The sequence below is a fragment of the Canis lupus genome, chromosome 30 (assembly GCF_011100685.1).
Source record: "Canis lupus familiaris isolate Mischka breed German Shepherd chromosome 30, alternate assembly UU_Cfam_GSD_1.0, whole genome shotgun sequence".
NCBI lineage: Eukaryota > Metazoa > Chordata > Mammalia > Carnivora > Canidae > Canis > Canis lupus.
This window is the reverse complement of record NC_049251.1, coordinates 14,654,149-14,676,627: the sequence shown is the minus strand read 5'-3', so window position 1 is coordinate 14,676,627 and position 22,479 is coordinate 14,654,149. Positions and strand designations below refer to the sequence as shown.

General features: G+C 39.9%; 1 protein-coding gene across 1 annotated transcript in view; it reads right to left on the bottom strand.

Annotated features, from left to right (window-relative positions):
• SLC24A5 (solute carrier family 24 member 5) overlaps window positions 1–20,683 on the bottom strand; it is a 28,067-nt gene extending 7,384 nt beyond the window's left edge. The window contains exons 1-3 of the mRNA XM_038581106.1: window positions 20,563–20,683; window positions 19,680–19,859; window positions 43–146 (exon numbers count right to left, since the gene is read on the bottom strand). Coding sequence (XP_038437034.1) covers window positions 43–146; window positions 19,680–19,859; window positions 20,563–20,683 — 405 coding nt within the window. The remainder of the gene's footprint in view (window positions 1–42; window positions 147–19,679; window positions 19,860–20,562) is intronic.
• Between the last annotated feature and the right edge of the window lie 1,796 nt (window positions 20,684–22,479).

The window sequence follows — 22,479 nt, the reverse complement described above, 5'->3', positions numbered from 1 at the left end:
AGTTTGTCAAGACAATAAATACGTTGAAGTTTTCTTACATACCACATTAGATAACAAGCCACAAGCTGCACAGATGCCAAAGAGGTTATACATTGCAGATCCAAGGATGGTACTAATGCCGATATCTCCCTTTGTGATAAATACACCTATGAGCGAGTTAATTGCCAGGTTAGTGTTACTAGACTTGAAGAAGAGAAAATCACATTGAGTAAGCAGAAAATATAAGAAGCAATATTTACCCAGGAAAGCAGTAACTAACTCAGGAGCTGAACTACCGGCTGCCATAAAAGTTGCACCTGCAACATCCTGAGACAATCCAAGGGCTGAAGACAAATAAAATTATGTTAAAGTGGCAAATGAAAGGGTATGTCCCTATACCTAAATATTCAAATCTATGGCTTCACAGAAAAGCACTCACAGTGACAAACTGGAAAAATAAGACATGCAGTTAAAAAATTAGAGGAATCCAGTGCCTTGCTTTCTCAATGAATTCATTACTTCTATGGAAAGGGAGAGAGGCCAGGGACTATTGGAGCTATGCTCTGACTTGGTATTTATTGTAAATGCCAAGTTACGAGATTTTGTGGCACCCAGAAAAGATTCCTAGCTGCACGGCTTGTAGGTGTATAGCGACAGCATGACTGCTTTAAAATGACACTGTCAACAGTGCTCCAATAAGATTTGGGAAAATAAAGTGTTTCAGGAGTCATAATCCAGTTTGAAAGAGGAGGAAAAAGTGAACATTGGTAGTTCTTAAAATGTGTAAGCAAACCTGAATTAAAGGAGATTATTCACAAATTGGCAATTCCAACCTTGTCAACATAAATGAGAGGAAATTAGTTAACCAGAAACCAAATAAGATTTACTATTGTATAATTAGAATCTATTGATTTAAAACATACAGCCATTAAGACTTTGCTCTAGAGTAGGAAATACAAGAAAATACTACCATTCAAATAGTTGGTGTATATCCCCCAGACTTACAAGCATGCAAATCCATTATCTTCAGTGATTGCTGGGGTGAGAGTCTTAATATTTCTGGCTTTTTTTCAGTTTTAGAGCTAAGGGATCTAGTATGGGAAGGAAAAGAGAGAGCTGTGCTGAAAAACTACCTTGTTTTGGGGAGGCTGAGACAAGGTCGCATTGGAAATCCCCAACCAGGCTTTACTGGTAGACTAAAAAGTAGGCTATAGAAGTAGCAGGCTTTTTTATTGGTGGTGTGACAGATTGTATTTTACAAAAATGGCTACAATATTTGCATCCATGTGATTTTCGAGAACTTTTCCATTCCTTGCCCTTTCCACCTCCACCCTCCACCCAAAAGTAGAGTTTATGTCTCCCGTGACTGACTTGATTAACAGAATATGGCAGAGCCATGACATTTCTGAGGCTGGGATATAAAAGGTGACAAAACTTCCTTACCGTTCTCTCTCCGGGGACCTTTGCTTTAGAGCCCTAAGCCACCACATAAAGACACCGACTACCATTGAAGTGTACTGGAGATGCCTCGTGAAAAGCCCATACAGAAAGAGATGCCTGAGGCACCTCTACTATTTCAGCCCCCAAATTTTGAATCTCCCTGCCCCAGGCACCAGACATGTGAAAGGGGGAGAGATTTCAGATAACTCCAGTCTTCTACACTGCATGAGAGACCTCGAGCTAGAACTACCAACTGAGCCCAGTAAATCCTCAAAGCTGTGAGAGGTAATGTGACTGTTGTTTTAAGCCACTAATTTGGAGGTGATTGGTTAAGTAGTCATTGGGAACTGGAACATCTGGCTATCGTTCACTTATTTGTTACACTTTGTGAGTACTATGCCAGATGCTTTTTTTAAGTGCTAGGAATATGGCAGAAAAAACAGCCAAATGTTTCTGTTCTTGTGGAACTTTAATTCTAGTGAAAAGAAACCGATAAGCAAAATTTGTTATGTTAGATCTTCGATATTACTATTGGGATTGTTTGTTGTCACCGTGAACCACACTCATACAAGACGATGAACTTGGTTGATAAATACTGTGTGTGTTCTGACTGCTTCACCAACTGACTGTTCTGCTGTCTCTTCCTCTCTTCAGGCCTCCCTACTCCCTGAAACACAACAATACTGAAACCAGGAGAGTGAATAGCCCTACTATGGGCTCTAAATGTTCAAGGGAAAGAAGGAAGAGTTACAGATCTCTCACTTTAAATCAAAAGCTAGAAATGATAAAAGCTTAGTGAGGAAGGCACGTTGAAAGCAGAGATGCTCCAAAAGGTAACAACTCTTCTGTCAGATAGCTAGCCAAGTTGTTAATGCAAAGGAGAAGTTCTGGAAGGAAATTACTAGTGCTTCTCCAGTGAACACACAGAAGGTAAGAAAGTGAAAACAGGCTTATTGCTGATAGGAAATTTTAGTGGTCTGGATAGAAGATCAAACCAGATACAATATACTCTTAAGCTAAGGCCGAATCCAGCAAAACCCTAATTCCCTTTAATTCTGTGAAGGCTGAGAGAGGTGAGGAAGATGCAGAACAAAATTTTGAGGCCACTAGAGGTGGTTCATGTGATTTAAGGAAAGAGGCCATCTCCATGACATAAAACTGCAAGGTGAAGCAGCAAGGCTTGATGTAGAAGGTACAGCATGTGATCCAGAAGATCTAGCTAATAAGATCACTAATGAAGGTGGCTACACTAAACAACAGATTTTCAATGAAGACAGTGTTCTATTGGAAGAAGATGCTCTCTAAGACTTCCGTAACTAGAGAGGAGAAGTCAAAGCCTGGCTTCAAGGCTGCAAAGACAAGTTGACTCTTGTTAGGAGCTCATGCAGCTGGTGACTTTAAGTTGAATCCAGTGCTCATTGACCATTCTGAAAATCCTGGAGCCCTTAAGAATGATGCTAAATCTACTCTGCCTGGGCTTTATCAGTGGAACAACAAAGCCTAGATGAGAGCACATTTATTTACAACATTGTCTACTGAATATTTTAAGCCCACTGTTAAGACCTGCTGCTCAGGGACACCCGGGTGGCTCAGCGGTTGGGCGCCTGCCTTCAGCTGGGGTTGTGATCCCGGGATCAGGGATCAAGTTCCACATCGGGCTCCTTGCGAGGAGCAGCCTTCTCCCTCTGCCTATGTCTCTGCCTCTCCCTCTTAGTCTGTGTCTCTCATGAATAAATAAAATCTTTTTTTTTTTTAAAAGACCTGCTGCTCAGAAAAAAAGATTCCTTTCAAAATATGACTGCTCATTGACAATGTACCTGGTCACCCAAAGGTTCTGATGGAGATGTATGAGATGAGTGTTGTTTTCATGCTAACACAGCATCCATTCTGCAGCCCATGGGTTAAGAAGTAATTTCAACTTTTAGGTCTTATTATTTATAAGAAGCATATTTTGTAAGACTATAGCTGCCATAGATAATGATTACTCTGATGGATCCCAGCAAAGTTTATTGAAAACCTTCTGGAAAGAACTCACTATACTAGATCCCATTAAAAGCATTCATGATTCATGGGAAGAGATCAAAATACCAACAGAACAGGAGTTTGGAAGAAGTTAATTACAACGTTCATGGATAACTGAGGGAGGGGTTTAAGATTTCAGTGGAGGAAGTACCTGCAGAATTGGTAGGAATAGCAAGAGACCTAGAATAAGAAGTAGAGCCTCATGATGTGACTGAATGCTGCGATCTCACCATAAAACTACAATGGATGAGGAGTTGCTTCTTATGGCTGAGCAAAGTGGTTTCTTGAGATGGAATCCTCTCCTGGTGAAAATGCTGGGAAGACTGTTGAAATGACAACAGAGGATTGAAAATATTGCATAAACTCAGTTGATAAAGCAGCAGCAGGGTTTGAGAGGATGGGCTCCAATTTTTAAAGAAATTCTAGTGTGGGTAAATTGCTATCAAACAGCATTGCATGCTACAGAGAAATTAGTCATGAAAGGAAGAGTCCATCAGTGTGGCAAAGGTCATTGTCTTATTTTAAGAAATTGCCACTGCTACCCCAGCAAACACCATCCAAGGTCAGCAGCCATCAAACACTGAGGCAGGCCCCTCTACCAGCACTGACGTCTCAGATAATAGTATTTTTTTAGCAAAGTATTTTAAAATAAAGGTATGAACATCTTTTTTAGTCATAATGCTATTGCACACAATATAAACATAACTTTTTAACGCACTGGGCCACCAAAACATTCATCTCACTTTATTTGTGGTATTTGTGCTCTGTTGTGGTGGTCTGGAACCAAACTGGCAATACCTGAGGTGTTCCTGAACCTGAGGTAATAGTGCTCTAGGCAGGAGTGAGTGCAAAGATTCCACGGTGGTGGCCAGCCTGGGTGGTCAAGAAACAGAAAAAGACTGGCGTGTCTGGAATAAAAAGTGTGAAGGGATGGCAGTAGGTGATAAGGTAAAAGGTAGTAAGTGGCCAGATCATGTAAGACTTGTAAATCCTAGCAAGGATTTTGGCCTTTATCTTGAAAGATATGGGAAGTGCTTGGAAAGTCATCCACACACTGCCTGTCAATGATCCCAGCCCCAGTTATCTTTTTTGTCTTGGGGTTGTTTGGCCTCAGAGTCCCAACTAGCTGGAGGTTGAGCTCTTTTGCCACCTTTTAGGCCTCTGTTGTGAAAAGTTCTGTTAGGATAGTTGAATGATTCCTCACTATTTTGCCTTTGGTCATGTTGCTTGATGAACGTGTTGCAGTAATGAATGAAGGTAGAGAGGTCCTGTTTTGTGGAACATATTTCATAACATTTCTTTTGCTGGTTAGAATCTGTCTTCTGGGCAGCCCGGGTGGCTCAGCGGTTGAGCATCTGCCTTTGGCTCAGGGTGTGACCCTGGAGACCCGGGATTGAGTCCCATGTCGGGCTCCCTGCATGGAGCCTGCTTCTCCCTCTGCCTGTGTCTCTATCTCTCTCTCTGCCTCTCATGAATAAACAAATAAAATCTTTAAAAAAAAAAAAAAAAAGAATCTGTCTTCTGTCCATCCATTCATCCATCCATCCATCCATCCCTGTGATGTGTAGTAGGACAAATTGGCCATAAAATTTAAAATATAGTATGATAAAGCATATTGCTCTGTAATTAACTGTTTTCATTTTAGGAATGAAATAAATGATATCTTACTATCATGGTATACAATTCACTTTCATATTCATAATTTAAAAATCTCAATTATCCTCAGATATGAGTGGTGGTATTTCCATTTTACCTATGAAGACATAGGTCCGGGAAGTTAAGTAACTCAGTTACACGGATAGTAAAGATCTTCGATGTGAGGAGTTAAGGCATAAACCCTGAGTCTGTTGTTTCTAAATCCAATGCTATTTCTGTTTCACCACAGAAACACAACATAAAAATGGCACTCAGGCAAGCCAATTATATCATGATGGGTGACTGAGTTATTTTCTTCCCTGATTCTTGGCATGGGCATATAACTACCTCCATTCTGGTCATTCCTAGGGGAAATAATAGTTACCAGGAGTCAGGGATACTTTGGAAGTTTTCCAGCGTATTCCAGAGGATGTATCAATTTAGTGACATTGGATATTATCATGAATTCTTTAATCAGATCAGAACTGATCATTCATGTGGATGAAGTTGAAAAAACAAAATGCTTTATTTTGAACTAAATGTTCAAACTTGGTGCAGCTGAAGAGTGTATGACCAATCTTTGCTTAATGTTAGCTGAAGAACGCTTCATTAGAAAACTTCAATCTCAGGAGGGAAAAGGTGATCTATTGAGCTGTTTGTTGCAAGGTGGGAAAATAAGTGGCCCTTCTGAACACTTTCACTATCAAAAGGCAGTAACGATAAAGCTTATTGCTATTCACTGGGCTCTAATTGAGTTATGAAAGGAAAGATTCTGTAAAGATGGATGTATAAAATTTCAAAGATATTTTAACAAGTTATATCTTAAGGTTCTAAGCATATTTTGTAAAATGGTTTATACCTTTGAACTTTAGAATAGAGTGACTTTGTCTTCACTGACCTTTGGGTAGCATTTCTCTCTGCTATAGTTTATTATTAAAGATAAATTTTTCTGGTTTTATTCCCCCCAGAGCTATTACTTTTTTCCTCTTTATTACTCTAAAGGAATAATCACATTTCCTTCAGGATATAGGAGAACCGTTCAAGGTGAGTTTTCTTTATAGGTTTAGATGTCATTATATTGTTTATATAAAGTGCAACTTCATGATAATGAGCTGTGGTCCATGGGGACCACGACTTGGACCAAAATTCATCAGGCTTTTTCTTAAGCATGTTCTCTTTTCTGATGTCATGTTGAAAAGCTTATAACAGTTTTTGAAAACTCTCTTTTGGAAATATAATACAGTAGGAAGAGTTTAAAATGGAGACCCGTATTCTGGCCCTGCCTTAGTATGTGACTTCAGACAAGTCATTCAGACAAGACTTGTGTTTTGCCATCTGTAAATGGAGTATTGGATGACATGATCTTTGAGGTATCTTCTAATTTTATCAATTTTTATCAAAATACAGAACCTAGATTCTGTGCTTTCAGACTCTATACTCTTATTGTTAAAATAAGTTTCTTTTAATTAAAAAACCCCTACATTATTGAAAATTTAGGAGATAGAGTGGAAATATGGAAGGGGATTACCATTGTGTTTTAACCACTGCTATCATTTTAATGTATTTCCAGTCATTTTCCTGATGTATATTTTAACAGACTTACAAGCATAAGCTATATATATGTGATTTGGCATCCTCTGGCACAATTTTAGAAAGTCTCCAGTGATAGCAAATTTTCATGCTCTGTGAATGGATTTGGATTTAAGTTTTGGAACTGATCAAAGGTCATTCAGACCCAACTCTAGTGACTTGGATGGTAGTCATTCTGTGTAGTTTTATTTTGGATCCAAAATGAAGTGTGACAGCAAACTGGCTTTTTTTTTTTTATGATTTGCAAAACTGGTTCTGACATTAATTTTAAATATATTTTTAGAATTTTTTTGAGTAAAGCTTTAGCATCATTAGACTAAATGCCTAGCTTCTCAATGCACTGTGTGTGTGTATATGTATATATATATATATATATATATATATATATATATATATATATATATATTCCGTGATGTTTTTTAAACAATAAATACAAACATCTTGAGTTTTTTATAGTTACCCACTTCACATTTTTTCTGAGCTCTGATGGAATAAATGCTGAAACCCTACATAATGCTTTTAAAAGGCTTAATTCCACTTAGGACACCCACCAACCCCCAGCCTATAGTATTATAGTGAATTTCCACCTGCTCTAAGCCTATGAATAACATATGCACAAGACATTTTATCTCCAGACCTTACAGTTATCTCAGTGTTAACTCCATAACTTGCCCAAGGTCACATAGGTAGTAATTGCAGAGATGGGATGGGCACCTAGCTCTTTTTTACTCTAGAAAGCTCCTCTTTCAGTTATCCATATAGGTAAAGTGAAGAGATTAATGCATGGCTTTATTATTATTACTACTACTACTACTACTATTATTATTATTATTATTATTACTATTGCCTGTTTCTGCAGTAGCATCTTGGTAATACACCCAGACAACTTGGCATTTATTTAGATCCAGACACCTGAGGTAGATTTAGGTGCAATCCAAAGAAGCCACAACTTAGAAAAGAAAAACACGATGAGGAGAGCCCGGGTGGCTCAGCGGTTTAGTGCCGCCTTCAGCCTAGGGTATGATCCAGAGACCCGGGATCGAGTCCCATGTCAGGCTCCCTGCACGGAGCCTTTCTCCCTTTGCCTATGTCTCTGCCTCTCTCTCTCTGTCTCTCATGAATAAATAAATAAAATCTTAAAAAAAAAAAAACAAAGAAAAACAGGATGAAAATGCTCATGAGAGGAGGATGAGTGTCTTTGTGGCAGGGAGGAAGCACTATTCTTAGATTCTTTGTTCTTTGGGAAGGCTTTGCCTCTGTAAATTTCATGAGGATTAAGAATCAAACAATCCCCTGAAACTGTAGGCTATCCAAATGCCACACTCACGGAATTATTCAGCTCTCTTTCAATTTTATCAATTTAGAACCAATTCTACGTGGAATTAAAACTTGCATTTCTTTCTTATTGTCTATTTCTGAAACATAACATTGAAATGAACATGGGCAAACATTAGTTCAAAGCAGAATGAATACAAATAAATTTTTAATAAAAAATTAAATGTTTTATTTAAGTATGTTTCCCCAATACCTTATTAAGATAATTTCCACTTAAGACATGTTATACCTCAAAGGATTGGCATGATGGAGGGATTCGCATTTCTGAGTAGTATGTTAGTGTAACTTTAAAAAGAAAAGTGTCTTAGCCAGATTATGGTGGACTTTGGGCTGTATCAAGTGACCAGTCCCAAAGGGTCCTCAGTTTTCTATGTAGTTACCTTGGAAAAAGGTAAAGGAAGCTGCTCTAAACAGTGGTTAGATATCTCTAAGAGAGCCCCATTACCTACCAAAAGGATACATAAAAAGGATTTATTTTGGCTTTATACTGAAATTTTATTGTTTCTAAAACTGAACTGCTTGTAGAGATGAGAGACCATCTATTTGGGCTATAAGCTAATATGGTTTATATTATATTTTAATTTATAATATATGAAATATTATATTTAAATGAAAAATAAAGATATCACTTTTTAAACAAGGGAAGATTGCCAAAGGTAGAATAAAATAGTACGGATTTTAATGTAAGAGAAATAAAAGGAACTCTAAACAGAATATTCCAAAGATATTTGAGGTATCATTTAAAGTTGCCACAAGGATTGTTAGGTCAGATAAAAGAGTGGGTTTCATAAACTTACTTCCTACCTTGTGAAGGTAGTACTTCCTTTATTTGCCTTAAACTTAGTTTTCAGGCTCTAGAAGATGCGCCCTAGATTTGGCATTTTCCCCCAAACATACTCATACTGACTTTGATCACTCACCTTCTGTGCTTCCATCTTTGCTGAGTAAAGGATTATAGTCTGTGTTCTTATGTAATAATGAATATTTAGTGAATGTTTACTGTATATGCTAGGTTGTTGTATAAGCATTTTACTTATATTTCCTCCTGTTTCAGCACACAGTTCTATGAACTGTCTCCTTCCCTGGGTCTCTGTCACACACACACACCTCAGCATATACACCAAGTATGAGTCTAGAGGAACACAGCTGGTGGGGATGAGGGAGCTCCCTTAAGTTTATTCTTTACCATTGAGCTCAAATAACATTCTACCTCTGATGACACTTTTTAACCCCTTCCCCTGAATCCTCATCCTATTTCCCAATTCAGAAACTAGGTCTTCTCACCAAAGGTAAAATGCTCTGGACAACTAGAGGGTGATTTTTATTCCCTCTATGATGTGGAATTAATTTCACATCATTCCTCTATGTTCAGAGAATCATCATTAACCTCTTTTCCTATAGTACCTAAATGGATGTGAAAGAAGATGGGATTAGAGGAAGAGAGTATAGCAACAGCCTTTTCTTGTATGGGTGCTACAAAGTTAAGATGACAGCAAAATATCTCAGATTGTCTAACAGAGGTATGTGGGATGGATAGGAGAGCCCATGTGACTTCTGTGATATCATGAGTAGGGCAAGGAGAAAGCAAAGATCCTTGCTGGAAGAAGCCGCAGGTGGTGGTGGCTCTAGAAGAAATTGCCAGATCAATATAGATAACTACAGGCAGAGAAAGGCCCAGCAAGGGTATCAGTGAGAGGCTCTGCCATCCATGACCTCCTGCTCGTCCTCTCCACAGAAACTCCCGTCCTGAGCCCCTCTAGTCTTCATCTTGCTGAAGACCTTTCTGCTGACCAAACAAACCATTGCTGGTGAGTTAAAGAGGGGGTGATGGGGTGATAGGGTTGGGGTGGGCCTGGATCCTGCCAATTCTCCCATCATGTTCTAAGTTGGGACTCAGAGTATGCACCCTACAGAAAGTCATTGCATCATACATGATGATTAGGTCCCATGAACTCATAGAAATCCTAGACAAAATGCTTAGGCCTCAGAATCTAATTATTGTACTGTGGGCAAGTGTTTATAACATTAATTTACAACCTCCAACAGGTTGCCTAAAGTCTAAACTGTTTTTTGTTTTGTTTTGTTTTTTGTTTTTGTTTTTGTTTTTTAGGAATTCAGCAGATTCTCTTTATTTTGTAGTATACTTCTTCCATAGTAATAAGAGGTATTTGATATATTCTTTTGGTCAAAATTCCAGTGCCCTTGATAGAAAAACACCATTTAAGACTGTTTAAAAGAACAGTTCTTCTAAAACAACCATATTATGACAGCTAACCTCAAATAACGATGTGTAATATTATACAGCAATTGAGAACATTCTTGGAGGTTGGCATTAGAGAGAGCAGGCTCTGCAGTGTTCAGACTGTGTAGTCTTTCTTTTAAAGATTTGGAGAGAGCACAAGGAGGGGTGGGGGCGGGTTGAGGGAGGAAGGCAGAGGGAGAATCTTATAAGCAGACCCCCTGCTGAGCAAGGAGCCTGAGGTGGGGCTCAATCCCACAACCCATGAAATCATGACCTGAGCTGAAACCAAGAGTCTGACACATAACTGACTAAGCCACCACCCAGGCGCACCCAGGCTGTGTAGCAGTTATCTGAGCTTCAGTTTTCTCATCAGTAAAACCAATAATCTATAGTCCTGACTTGGTAGGGTTTTTGTAAAGACTAAATGAAACCATCTCTATTTAATTTAGTACCATGCTTGGTCTTCTATAATTGTTTTATGATAAATAGCTAATAAATAAATATGTAAATGAATAATAACACTGCAGCACATTGTGGAATGCTTCAGTAAACTGTTTTCAGGATTATATTAATCCTTATTAGTTGACAAAATGTGTGGAATTATTACAACTCAATGCTCATCAAAGAACTATGGGGAAGTGTAAAAGCATTTGCAGACTTCTCTGATGCCAGTTTCTGTGGCTGTAAACAAATTCCAGGGAAATTGTTTTTTATTGTTGATGTTCTAATTTGGATGAGACCAAGCTAGACGTTGAAAGGAGAAATGGCAGAATTAATTTATAGCCATTTAAAAAATGAATTGAGCCAGTACTATTTCTATCTCATTTTGTTACCAGGATTTTCAGTACTCAAGACCAGGGTCAATTCCTAGCGGCTGAAGAAGATTTAGCAGCAACATGAGCATCCATCAATCACCCATGTAATATTGTGATTTATAAGAAATATATATTTGGTCATTCAGTTGACCAAAAATATTATTTCCCATATATATATTCAGCGACAGTTACTGATTCAGGCTCCCTAACCCTTGGAATTTCCTAAGTATTCCCAGTGATGAAGGAATCTATGGCTAACGTTAACAAGATGACTTTTGGGTCCCACTTAAAAACCAGCCTTGTAATTAGAGGGTTACAAATTTCAATCCCACCCCTGGCGTCTAGGAAGGAGAGAGGGACTGGAGGTTGAATCCGTTGCCAATGGTCAATGATTTATTCAGTCGTGCCTATGTAATGAAGTCTCCATAAAATCCAAAAGGACCTTCCTGGAGAGCTCCCATGTTGGTGAATATGTGGAGGTGCAAAGAGGGTAGAAGTTCTGTGCCTTTTCCTGACCTTATGCATCTCTTTCATCTGGCTATTATATAATTTTATTATATATATATGTGTGTGTATATATATATATATAATATATATAATTATATATATATAATTTCTCATAAACCAGTAATCTAGTAAGTAAAATGTTTCCATGAGTTCTGTGAGCCACCCTAGCAAATTAATTGAACCCAAGGAGGAGGTTGTGGGAATCTCTGATATACAGCCAGTTGGTCAGAAGTAAGGGTAACAACCTGGGCTTATGACTGGTGTCTGCAACCCAAGGAGGGGGTTGTTGGAATCCCTAATCTATAGCTAATTGTTCAGAAGCACAGGCTTGCAACTGGCATCTGAAATGGGGTGTGGGGAGCACTCTTGTAGGACTGAGCCCTTAATGTGTGGAATCTGATGCCATCTCCAGATAAATACTGTCAGAATTGAACTGGGTTCTTGGACACCCTGCTGTTGTCTGAGCATTGCTTTTGTTGGTGTGGGGACCCCTCCACCCCCACCCTGCCAACCTTCCATTCATATATGTTGGAATTGGGTTCAGAACCTATTGAGTTTGGTATCAGTGAAGTGGGATTTTTCTAGAATGGCCTTGGCTCACAGAGAAGAAGAAGGGTGAAAGGACAGGGGATGAGGAAGCTTTGATTTCTTTTTTTCTTTGGGAAGAAAAAGAGTGAAAGGACAGGGGATGAGGAACCTTTGATTTCTGGGTGGCCACTTGGTCACCCATGGTATGGAGCAGCAACTGTGCTGTGCTTAGTTACTAAAAGTAAAGGTTACTAATGGTGAAAGTTATCAGGAATTTAAAGATGGATCCAACTCTTGCGGTTGGTTCACTTGATGCATAAGGAAATGCAAAGTCTATGAAAAAGGCAAAATCATCTACCTCTTGGTTATTGTTATCTGTAATGGCTAAACTAAAAGTAAAAGAGACTGTCTGGTCAGACCTTGATGCTAGACCAAGCTCAGATTTCTGTGAGTCTGTGTGTAGGCTACTGGCCTCAAGGCCACTCAACAAGGGGGAAATTATGCAGGGGCAGCAAAAAGTACTTCTAAGACTTCTGGTTACCAAGTAGGTAGTCAATAGGGAGCAACAGCAAAACCAAGAAACCATTGAAACCAGAGGGTATAGTATGAAGGAATTGTTTCATTTTGTGGATGAGTATCAGTAACTTCATGAGGAATCTTTACTGAAGGGGATTGTGAGAGTAAGTTGGGGGCTATGTCTGGTTTTGAATGCTGCAGAGCGAAAGAGCATATTTGGGTTGATATGGGACAAATGTCTCACTATGGAAAAATCACAGATGGCCATACGTGATCCATACATATAGGAGGTTATTCCAGAGGGAGCAGCCAGCCTAGAGGACTGGATAAAAGCCATGGAAAGGTCTGGTTACCCTGAGAAGGGAGACTGCCCAATTTTCCCTATAAATGTCAAAGTGGAACATCCCTAATGAAGCCAATGATAATGTTCTGTATGTAAGCCATGTGGGATTGGTTTTATGAAGATTAGGATATTCACCCCCTGAATATGTCCATTACCCACATCATGATAAATGCTGTGATTAAGAGGGTCCTCCCCACATGAGCACCCCATATAACCTTATTGTTGCAAAACAGAAAAACAGGGAATCTTTATCAAATGTGCTAAGCTTCCCCGCCTTGGTCTTACAGATGCTAATAAAAGCATCAGTTTATTTAATAAGAAAATGGGGAAAACCAAGGGGAGAGTTAAGGGACTGTTTGCAAGAAGGTAAAAATTTCTAGAAGGTTATTAAGAAATACATTAACAAAGCAAATATAGAAAGGGACAAAACAAAGGAATCAGAAAGGAGAGTGGTGGGACTTGTCCCAGCAGGGTGGAAATCTTTAGATGGTTACTAGAGAATGGGATGAATAAAGAACACATTGATGGGGTATAAACAAAAGTTTTCATGCAGCATAACCTAAGGTTTGTGGGCCAGTGGGACCCAGTATTGGTCACCCACCATTAAAGGACCCCAAACAATTCTGCTGTATTTACCTCTGTCTGGGAAATTTTAAAAACTGGACGGTAGAGATTACTATGAGAAAATGGACCAGCAGTCACCTGGAGCAGTGGTCAGGCAGATGAATCAAAGATTCCCAAAGGAGCCAGGGTCTCTTGGGTTGACCCCTCACTGAGGACCTTTTGTGCAAGAGTGGGTAAAATGGGCAGTGGGTGGAGAAGAGAAGTTTCCGGGACAGTGTCCATTGGCCTGGCTGTATGATCAGATTAGAAAGGCAATAGAAACCTGAGTACTAAAGGTGTGCCCATATAAGACATAACCCTATGGAAATCACTCTGAACATTTGAAAGGTGTATTAGAGAAGAAGCCTATAAGAAGAATGCCCTTCCAAGTTTGGAAGGTGATTGAAATTGATAAGTAGATATCCCTGTATGCTCCCTTGAGATGGCTGACTGGTCCATGAAATGAGTAGACAGGAGGGTCTGCAGTAGTGCAAAGATGGGCTGAAACCAGACACATTGTTCTTGCACCCTCTGAAGCACAAAATACCAATAAGAGCTGCTCTATCTACCAACAAGAGAGATGGAGACTGTGGATGGCTATGTGGTAGATTCCCTGGGGAGAAGGTCCTGAATGTAGCTGGCAAGTGAGATTGATGCTGGTGGCCTTTGGGGGCTACCAGTGGGTCCTGACAGGAGTATTCGCTGCCTCCAAACTGGGCTTTGCTTCCCTGATATTAGATGCAAATGCTCAAAATACTACAAAAGAACAGGAGCAGAAGATATTACATGGATTTGGATTACTGACCATCACTTCTTCAGACTGAGGAACCCATTTTACAGCCCATAATATCCAACAATGGGCAGAGAGATAAATTTGATAGAGAATTGGAGTGGTTGACATAACCAATGACTGAAACATTGGTTATTGAAAACAGGAAGAAAAAGGCCTGAAGGACTGGCTCACAAGTCTTCACCAGTGTGTGCTCACCCTCAATATGAGGAGTCCTGAAGGTGTGGCCCCACGAGGTAGCTGCTTTTTTTCTGGTGGATCTGGGCAAGAGCGGGAAGGGAAGCTGCTATATTCTTTCTTCCTCACATCACCTCAACTTTCGTTTTGTTTGTTTTGCCCTCCTGCTAGATGCACTGGTCCTTGTAGTTACAAGGGCTAGAAGCAGGGAGGATTGCTGAGCCGGAAACTGTAACTATGTTTTTAACCTTTATGTCACAATTCCTGAGAGCCCCATGGGATAGGATGTACCTTCACTCCCTCTGCCAAATTGGGATTAATTCAGCCATATTGCTTGTGATAAAAGTAGCTCACTACTCAGTGCGCCAGAGTGACCTTGCGTTGTGTGATCAGGAATGGACTGAGGGAGAGGGTCTTGCTAGTGACTTTGCTGCCCCTGATCTAGACCGGCATGGTGGACTGGGTAGTTAGTTACTAAGGACTGAATGAGGGTCTAGTAATGTGCCAGCATCTTTTTGTTTTGTTTTGTTTTTTTGTTTTAGATGATTCATTTATTTATTTGAGAGAGAGAGAGAGAGAGAGAGAGAGAGCGCCCGCACACGCACATGTGCATGAGCAGTGGAGAGGGGCACAGGGAGAGGAAGAAGCAGACTCTCCTCCAAGCAGGGACCCCCAATGTGGGGCTTGATCCCAGGACTCTGAGATCATGACCCAAGCCAAAGGCAGATGCTCAACGACTGAAACACCCAGGTGCTCCCCTGTGCCAGTATCTTTTGACTGCTATGATTGTTTTGGCATTAGGGGGATATGTGTGTGAAGACCAGGAGGTGGGCTGTGATATTGTTGATTTATAAAAAAATATATATTTGCTTTTCATCCATAGTTCCTGGTTCACAGCTCCCCAAAGCCCTGGAAATTCCTAAATATGGAGAGTGACAAAGGTGTCTTTTGTTATGTTAATGAAGTATATTTTGGTCACCATCTAAGGATGGCTGCTGGTTGCCAAGGGAACAAACCATGTGATTAGGGGGTGGCAACTTTTAGTCCTACCTCCAAGCCTCCACAGAAAGGAGAAGGGCTGGAGGCTGAACCAATTGCCAGTGGTCAATGATGTAATCAATAATGCTTATGTGATGAAGCCTCCATAAAAAAACCCAAAAAGATGGGGTTTGGAGAGCTGGGAGAGTGACATGCCTGGAGAGGGCATGGAAGCTCTGCTCCCTTTTCTAGTACCTTGCCCAGGCATCTCTCCACCTTTGGCTGTTCCTGAGTTATATTCTTTTATAATAAACTAGTAAGCTAGGTAAGGAGAATATTTCTCTTGCGTTCAGTGAGCCACTCTAGCAAATTACTTGAACCCGAGGAGGGGGTCATGGGAACCTCTGATTTATAGCCAGTTGGTCAGAAGTATAGGTAACAACCCAGACTTATGCCTGGTATTTGAAACCCAAAAAGGGTGTCATTGGAACTCCCAACAGCCAGTCAGTCAGAAGCACAGGTAATAATTTGGGCTTGCAAATGGCATCTGAGTCAGTGAGGACCAAGGGAGGGGACAGTCTGGAATCTGATACTATCCTCTGGGTAAATAGCATCAGAATTGCTTCCTCTTGGGGGGACTACACCCCACCCCGCACCTCCCACACATCAGAATTGTGGGCCATGTTCTGAATTTACACATTCATAATAGCTACTGTATTATATTTCAGAGCAAAGAGCGATTCACTTGTCTGCTGATGATGTTTCAAAATAATTCCACAAGTGGCCTGGTAGAAGTCATTATCATAAATATTCAATGAAGTCACTTAATGAAGATTATTTTGAAGTAGCAATCCAAATTTTAATTTTAATGCAGTTTCTTCTGCAGGGCTAGAAAAGTGCCTTGAATTTAAAATTTCTTAGCTTTTGTTTTGTTTTGTTTTTAAAGATTTATTTGTTTATCTTTGAGAAAGAGAGTGTGTGAGCCTGGGGCAGAAGGTGGGGGGGGAGGGAGAGGCAGAGAGGGAGGGAGACAGAAATTTAGGAGACTCCATGCTGAGCTCAGAGGCCAACATGGCTCAATCTCACAACCCTGAGACCATTACCAACATTTAATAATATGGGGAAATGTGCAGAAAACATGTACAGAAAAATCCTCAAACTCAAGAGTTGCAAGCTTAACTGACTGAGCCACCCAGGTGCCCCAGCGGCTCAGGTCATAATCTCGGAGTCATGAGATCAAGTCTTGTATCAGGCATTGAGCTCAGTATGAAGTCTCCTTGGGTTCTCTCTCTCCCTCTCCTTCTGCGCCTCTCCTGTTTGAGCTCTCTTTCTCTAACATAAATAAGTATTTTAAAAAATAAAATAAATACATAAAATATATTGTTAGTATAGTTAACATGACGTATGTAGGTTTTCTAATTAAAGGTGCAGTCCTGGCACAAGGGCAAACAAATAGATTATTAGAAGTTTAAGAGTATAGAAGCAGATGTTCTATATATATATATATATATATATATATATATATATACACACACACATATACCCACACACACACATATATATTTATTTATGGACATATGTATATATGAATATATATGTGTGTATATATATGAATTTAGTATATGAAAATCGATAACTTTCTGAAAAAATTGCAATGCATCCTATAGTAAAACAAGTTCTCAGTGAAAGAAAGAAATGTCAAAAAATAAAAAAAAAAAAGAAACTACAAGTAAAAGAAAATATGACAATTTTTATGACCTGGGGATAAATGTGTAAGTATAAAACCAAAAGGAGAATCATAAAGGAACATATTTATAAATTTACTTAAAGATCTGTAAACTTCAATGGGATAAACACATAAAATACAAATGCAAACAGCAAACAATGGAAAAGCATAGGATATAACAATTATATTAGAAAAAGGATAATATCCTTATATATATTTTTAAAGATTTTATTTATTTATTCATGAGAGACACAGAGAGAGAGAGAGAGAGAGGCAGAGACACAGGCAGAGGGAGAAGCAGGCTCCATGCAGGAGCCTGACGTGGGACTCGATCCTGGGTCTCCAGGACCACACCCTGGGCTGAAGGCACCGCTAAACTGCTGTGCCACCTGAGCTGCCCCATAATATCTTTATATTAAAAAAAAAAAAGTCTTGGGAATCAATAAGAAAAAGACAAATCCCTTCCTATTAGAACATGAATAAAAAAAGCAAAACCACAAATTTCAATAAATATGAAGTTTTCAATCTCACAAATAATAGGATAAATACAAATTTTATAAAGTGAAATTCCATTTTAAAGCAATTAGCAAAGACATTTGAAATGCTATTATTCATGGTTTTCTGGAATGGAAACTATCGCACAATTCTGGAGGTTTAAGTTGGTTCACCTTTTGTGAAGTGTTTTTGGTAAGGTATAAAATAAAGCTTGAAATATGCATAGTTGAGCGTCTTTATCAAAAAATTATCAGAGAAGTTTGCAAAGATTTTATACAAGTATGAGCACAACATTTCTTAGAATAAGAATGAAAAAAAAACCCACAAATGTCTAAAGAGATCAATAATTTTAAAAATCATGATACATTTCTACTGGATACCTACTATGTATAAAACCCAGTGTGAGGTACTTAAGTAATTTACAAAATCATGCTACCATTAAAAATTATGTTTTTGAAGAGTATTTAATAATATGGGGAAATGTGCAGAATAATATGAGGGAAAAGAAAAAAAACTCAAACTCTATCTATAGCAAGATCTAAAAGCCTGAAAGGAAATACACCAGATGGGGACTGTGAGGAATCTGAGTGATGAAAATGTAGGTGATTTTACTTTTTTCTTTCTTTTTTTCTTGCATTTCATCAATCTCAGTAAAAATACTATGTTAAAGTAATTTAATCTGTAGTAAAAAAAAATTAGTGGTGATGTAAAATGGAATGTCAATATAAAAATGGCTGTATTTATACCTACTTATGTTAAATGATAATAACTATAACAAACTTACCCTGACCTGTTTTATGAATTTTTTTCTTTAAACAGATTCATGTTGAGAGCCTGTGTTCTTGCCAGGTCCTGTTTTAGGTCTTAAAGATACTGCAGTGATGTAGTGAACAGGAGAGAAAATCACTAGCAGTTAAGCGGGGGTAGGGGTCTGGGGCCATGGGAAAAGAGAGAGTTAATGTTCTAGCTCTCTCTTTCTGGGAAGAAATGCTAGCAGTGTGTGTGTGTGTGTGTGTGTGTGTGTGTGTGTGTGTGTGTGTGTCTGTTTGGTGGGGGGAGAGGGTACCTTTTCTGTGCACTCCTGTGAGCATGCAGTTCGAAACCTACCCCTTAATTTTGACATTCTCTGAGGTGAGCATGCTCAGCCAACTCCACTCACCAAGCTGGAGACACACTGGAAACTTCTGCTGGCACTTTTGTTGTATATGGCATGAATGAATCAGCATTGATATCCTGACTTTAAGAAGCCAGTATACCAATGAAAGCTCTGTGCTCAGAGTTCTGGGTGATCCACATGGCTGAAGGGATGGAAGAGAGGGGCTTGGCCCAGCAGATCTTACATTCAGAAAACAGTAACTGAACTTAGTTTTAGTAAAACTCAATTTACAATAATCTGATGCCTGAGGTCACTTTGCATAGGATGCAGGATTTATTTGTTTATTGGTTCATAAACATCGGTTAGTTTCCTTACTAGCATAAGGCTGAGAAAGGTAAAGGGGGAGGATAGTCCTTAATGTTGTTTACCATCTACCTTTAAAAAAACTTTCAACAATTTTAGAGTAAAACTGAAAAAAAAAAAGTTTTTTAAAGTATAAAGTGGCAAACATCAGGCATGCTTTGTCTTAGGAGTACACACCAAACACACATATGTGAAAACTCAGAACAGTTTACTAACAAACAGCCAGCCGGGCAGTATAGTAGACAGAGAGTTTCTGGAGATAGTCATTATAATAATACTTGCTGGGTACTCATTTAAATAAGATGCCCTGCTGCACATTAACTACCAAGAAAAGCCACACGCAGGCCAGTTGTTTTAAGGTAGGGCCCCGAAACACAGAAGTCTATGCTCTGCAACCAGTTGAGATGGACTAAATTGTTGCTGAGCTGTTTTTCAAGACAGCCACGTATGTGTGGCACAACTATTTTGGAAGCTTTAGGGGAGATTTCCAGCCACTTACTTTCACTGATGATTTCCAGGGAAGGTAGGAAGTACTCGTCACAGACAATAGACAGGGCCACGAACATGTAAAGGATAATTAGGAAGTAGATCACGATGCCTCCATCTGTGCGCTCCTGTTTTGTGAAAAACCCTTCAGGAAATTCCAGTGATGGAGAAATAACACATTGGGTGCTATTTCCTGGTAAGGAAAAGAAGGTGAAAATTTGAAGTATGCTTGTGTCACTTGTTCCAAGGCCATGAAGAGAAATTCCTTAAGAAAACGCTAAGTATGCAGTAACTGGGTGGCATTTTAAGAACCCTGGTGAAAATGTATAAATGATGTAGAGCTTTGCAGAGCTTTTAAAAAAAAATAATCTTTGGAGCCCAAAAAGGAGCTTTAATGAAATAAGCTGATGATAGTAAAAGAATTAGAAAAAAGAAAATCATGAGATCCCTCTTCCTTGTCTGCTTTATTTCAAAAAGGGAATTCTGAATCCCTCCTCCTCCTCAAAGAGAAACTATATCTCTGATGAGAAAGATTCCTACTATCCGTACAATTTCATTTTCCCATTTCAGAGCCCAGGCTGTCCACAGGCCTGTGAAGAATCCTCCACTGTTGCAGAGAGAATTTCTAAGACGAAAGAAGATTCTCTTTCATGATAAAGTCTCCAACAATAAAAAACTGGAGACTTGCCTGCTTCATGATGTCTATGAATGATTTCTGAGCTATCTTTGAGAACTTACTCGAAGGATCAAAAGTCTTTGATATTATTCCAAATGCTTAAAATCAGAGGAGCGAGCATAAGCCAAAGTGAGTCAAGTGAGATCTCCCTCTCTTTGTCCCTTCGTCCCTCCCTCTGTGGCAGCAGCAGCGGGGGCAGCTGACCCCAGTGTCCACCTACCTGTGGCGCTTGGGACACGCTGGAGCAGAGAGGCACCTGGAGGAGGCAAGTGTGCAGTAGCCCAGAGGATGGCGAGGAGCAGAGCTCTTCTTGCCCACCGCTGGCCCCCTTCCGCCTGCATTTCTGCTCTTACTGCAGTGTGCTGCTTTGGGAAGGGGTGAAAGGGAGGAATAAGCTGGATCATGTGAGGAGTCTCCTTCCTGCTCACTGCCCTGCCCAGGACACATCTCAGCAAGGCCTGTGCAGGAGGGAGGGTGAAAGGAGCCAGACAAGCTTCTCTGATTAGGAGCCCCAAGCTCCAGAGAGGCTGGGGTAGCTGGGGAGCAGAGCAGAAGATTCATGTGATACAGCTGTAGTAGTCCCCGAGGGCAGATCCAGGCAGCTTGCTCTTTAAGGCATGGTTTGATTTACTGGTCTTCATAGTAGCTGTGATTTTGACTTTCTCTAGATTTGGACTGACCTCAGTTTGCAACTTCCTCCATTTCGCCCTCTCCAGCCCTCCCTCCCTCCGAGAAGTTGCTGCGGCTGGTGCATGTGAATTCTTTGACTAGATTGGCATGTTTTTATGTTTCTTTTGGGCCTCTCCTCTTCAGTTAGGGCTAGAGGCAAAAAGGTAACTTTGGAGGCTGTTGCAATAATCTAGTGGAGAAATGACGAGGGCTTGAACCAGAGCTGTAGCGGTGGGGCTAGAAAGAAGCAGACAGCCTTAAGAACTGCAGTGGAGACATGGTGGATGCTCTTTGATCATTGGTTAGCTGTACTCTCTGCCAGAGGTTCTGAAATACAAATTCAGCAAGCCCGGGAGGGCTAAATACCACTATCTTGCCTACCCCAGCATGTAGTTCGCTTGCCACAGCATTGAGAATTTGGGGGCAGTGAAGTAACCTGTGCCTAATAGCACAGATTCTGGAGCCAGACTATAGTATGAGTCCTAAGCGCTGCTAATACTAGCTGTGTGTCCTTGGGCATGTTATTTAACCTCTCTGCTCCTCAGTTCTATTATCTGTAAAAAAGGGAAGGTTAGTGCCACCTCACCTCTGTGGTGAGGATTACAGAGATGAATGCATGCAATCCCCCTAGAGCAGCCTCTGCCGCGTGGTCAGTGTTATCTATTTATCATCTATCTATATTATTATTAACGTGTTACTCTTGATTAAGATAAAAGCTTCTTGGCCAAAGGATTTCTTTTTTTAAGTTTTGCAACTCTCGTGGTTCCTTTGCTTTGCGGAAAAAGCATAAAAATTGATGTGCTTGCTAAGTTTTAGATTTAGAAACTGGGTTTTTCTGGTGGAAAAGAGTTAAGTTGCTTCCGGATGTTTATGATCTTTGGTTGGTAACAATTCCCAAATGCCCTTTTGTTTTGCTGGGAATTGGTAGCCATTATAAACCTTTCTGAAATTGTCATTTCTAGGAACTGTCTATCCACATGTGTGGTGTGGTTGTGAGGTTGGGATGATGAGTCAGCAAACTGTAGCCCAAAACAGAGCAAATTCTCAGCAAGCAGCACCGACCCAACCCCCACAGAAGGTGGCGCCCTGGGCCACTGAACCGTGGCCTCAGGGCCTGCAGTGGCTGGGGCCAGGGTAGGAACCACTTTTGTGCGGAGTGGATGTGTCACATGAGCCTTTCCTCTCCAAAATGCAGTAGTTCAACCAATTAATAAAAGTGAACATTATAAACAAAATAGCACAAAAATTCAAATCAACAGTAAATATTTCTAATGGCCAATATTAATCCAGGAAACAGCAAACATCTGAAGATACAAGCCAGTTATAATGGAATAGGAGTGCCTTACACATAGTAGGTACTTTTATTTATTTTTTAAAGATTTTATTTATTTATTTGAGAGAGCAAGCAGAGGGAGAGGTAGAGACAGAGGGAGAAGCAGACTCCCAGCTGAGCCGGGGGCCTGATGCA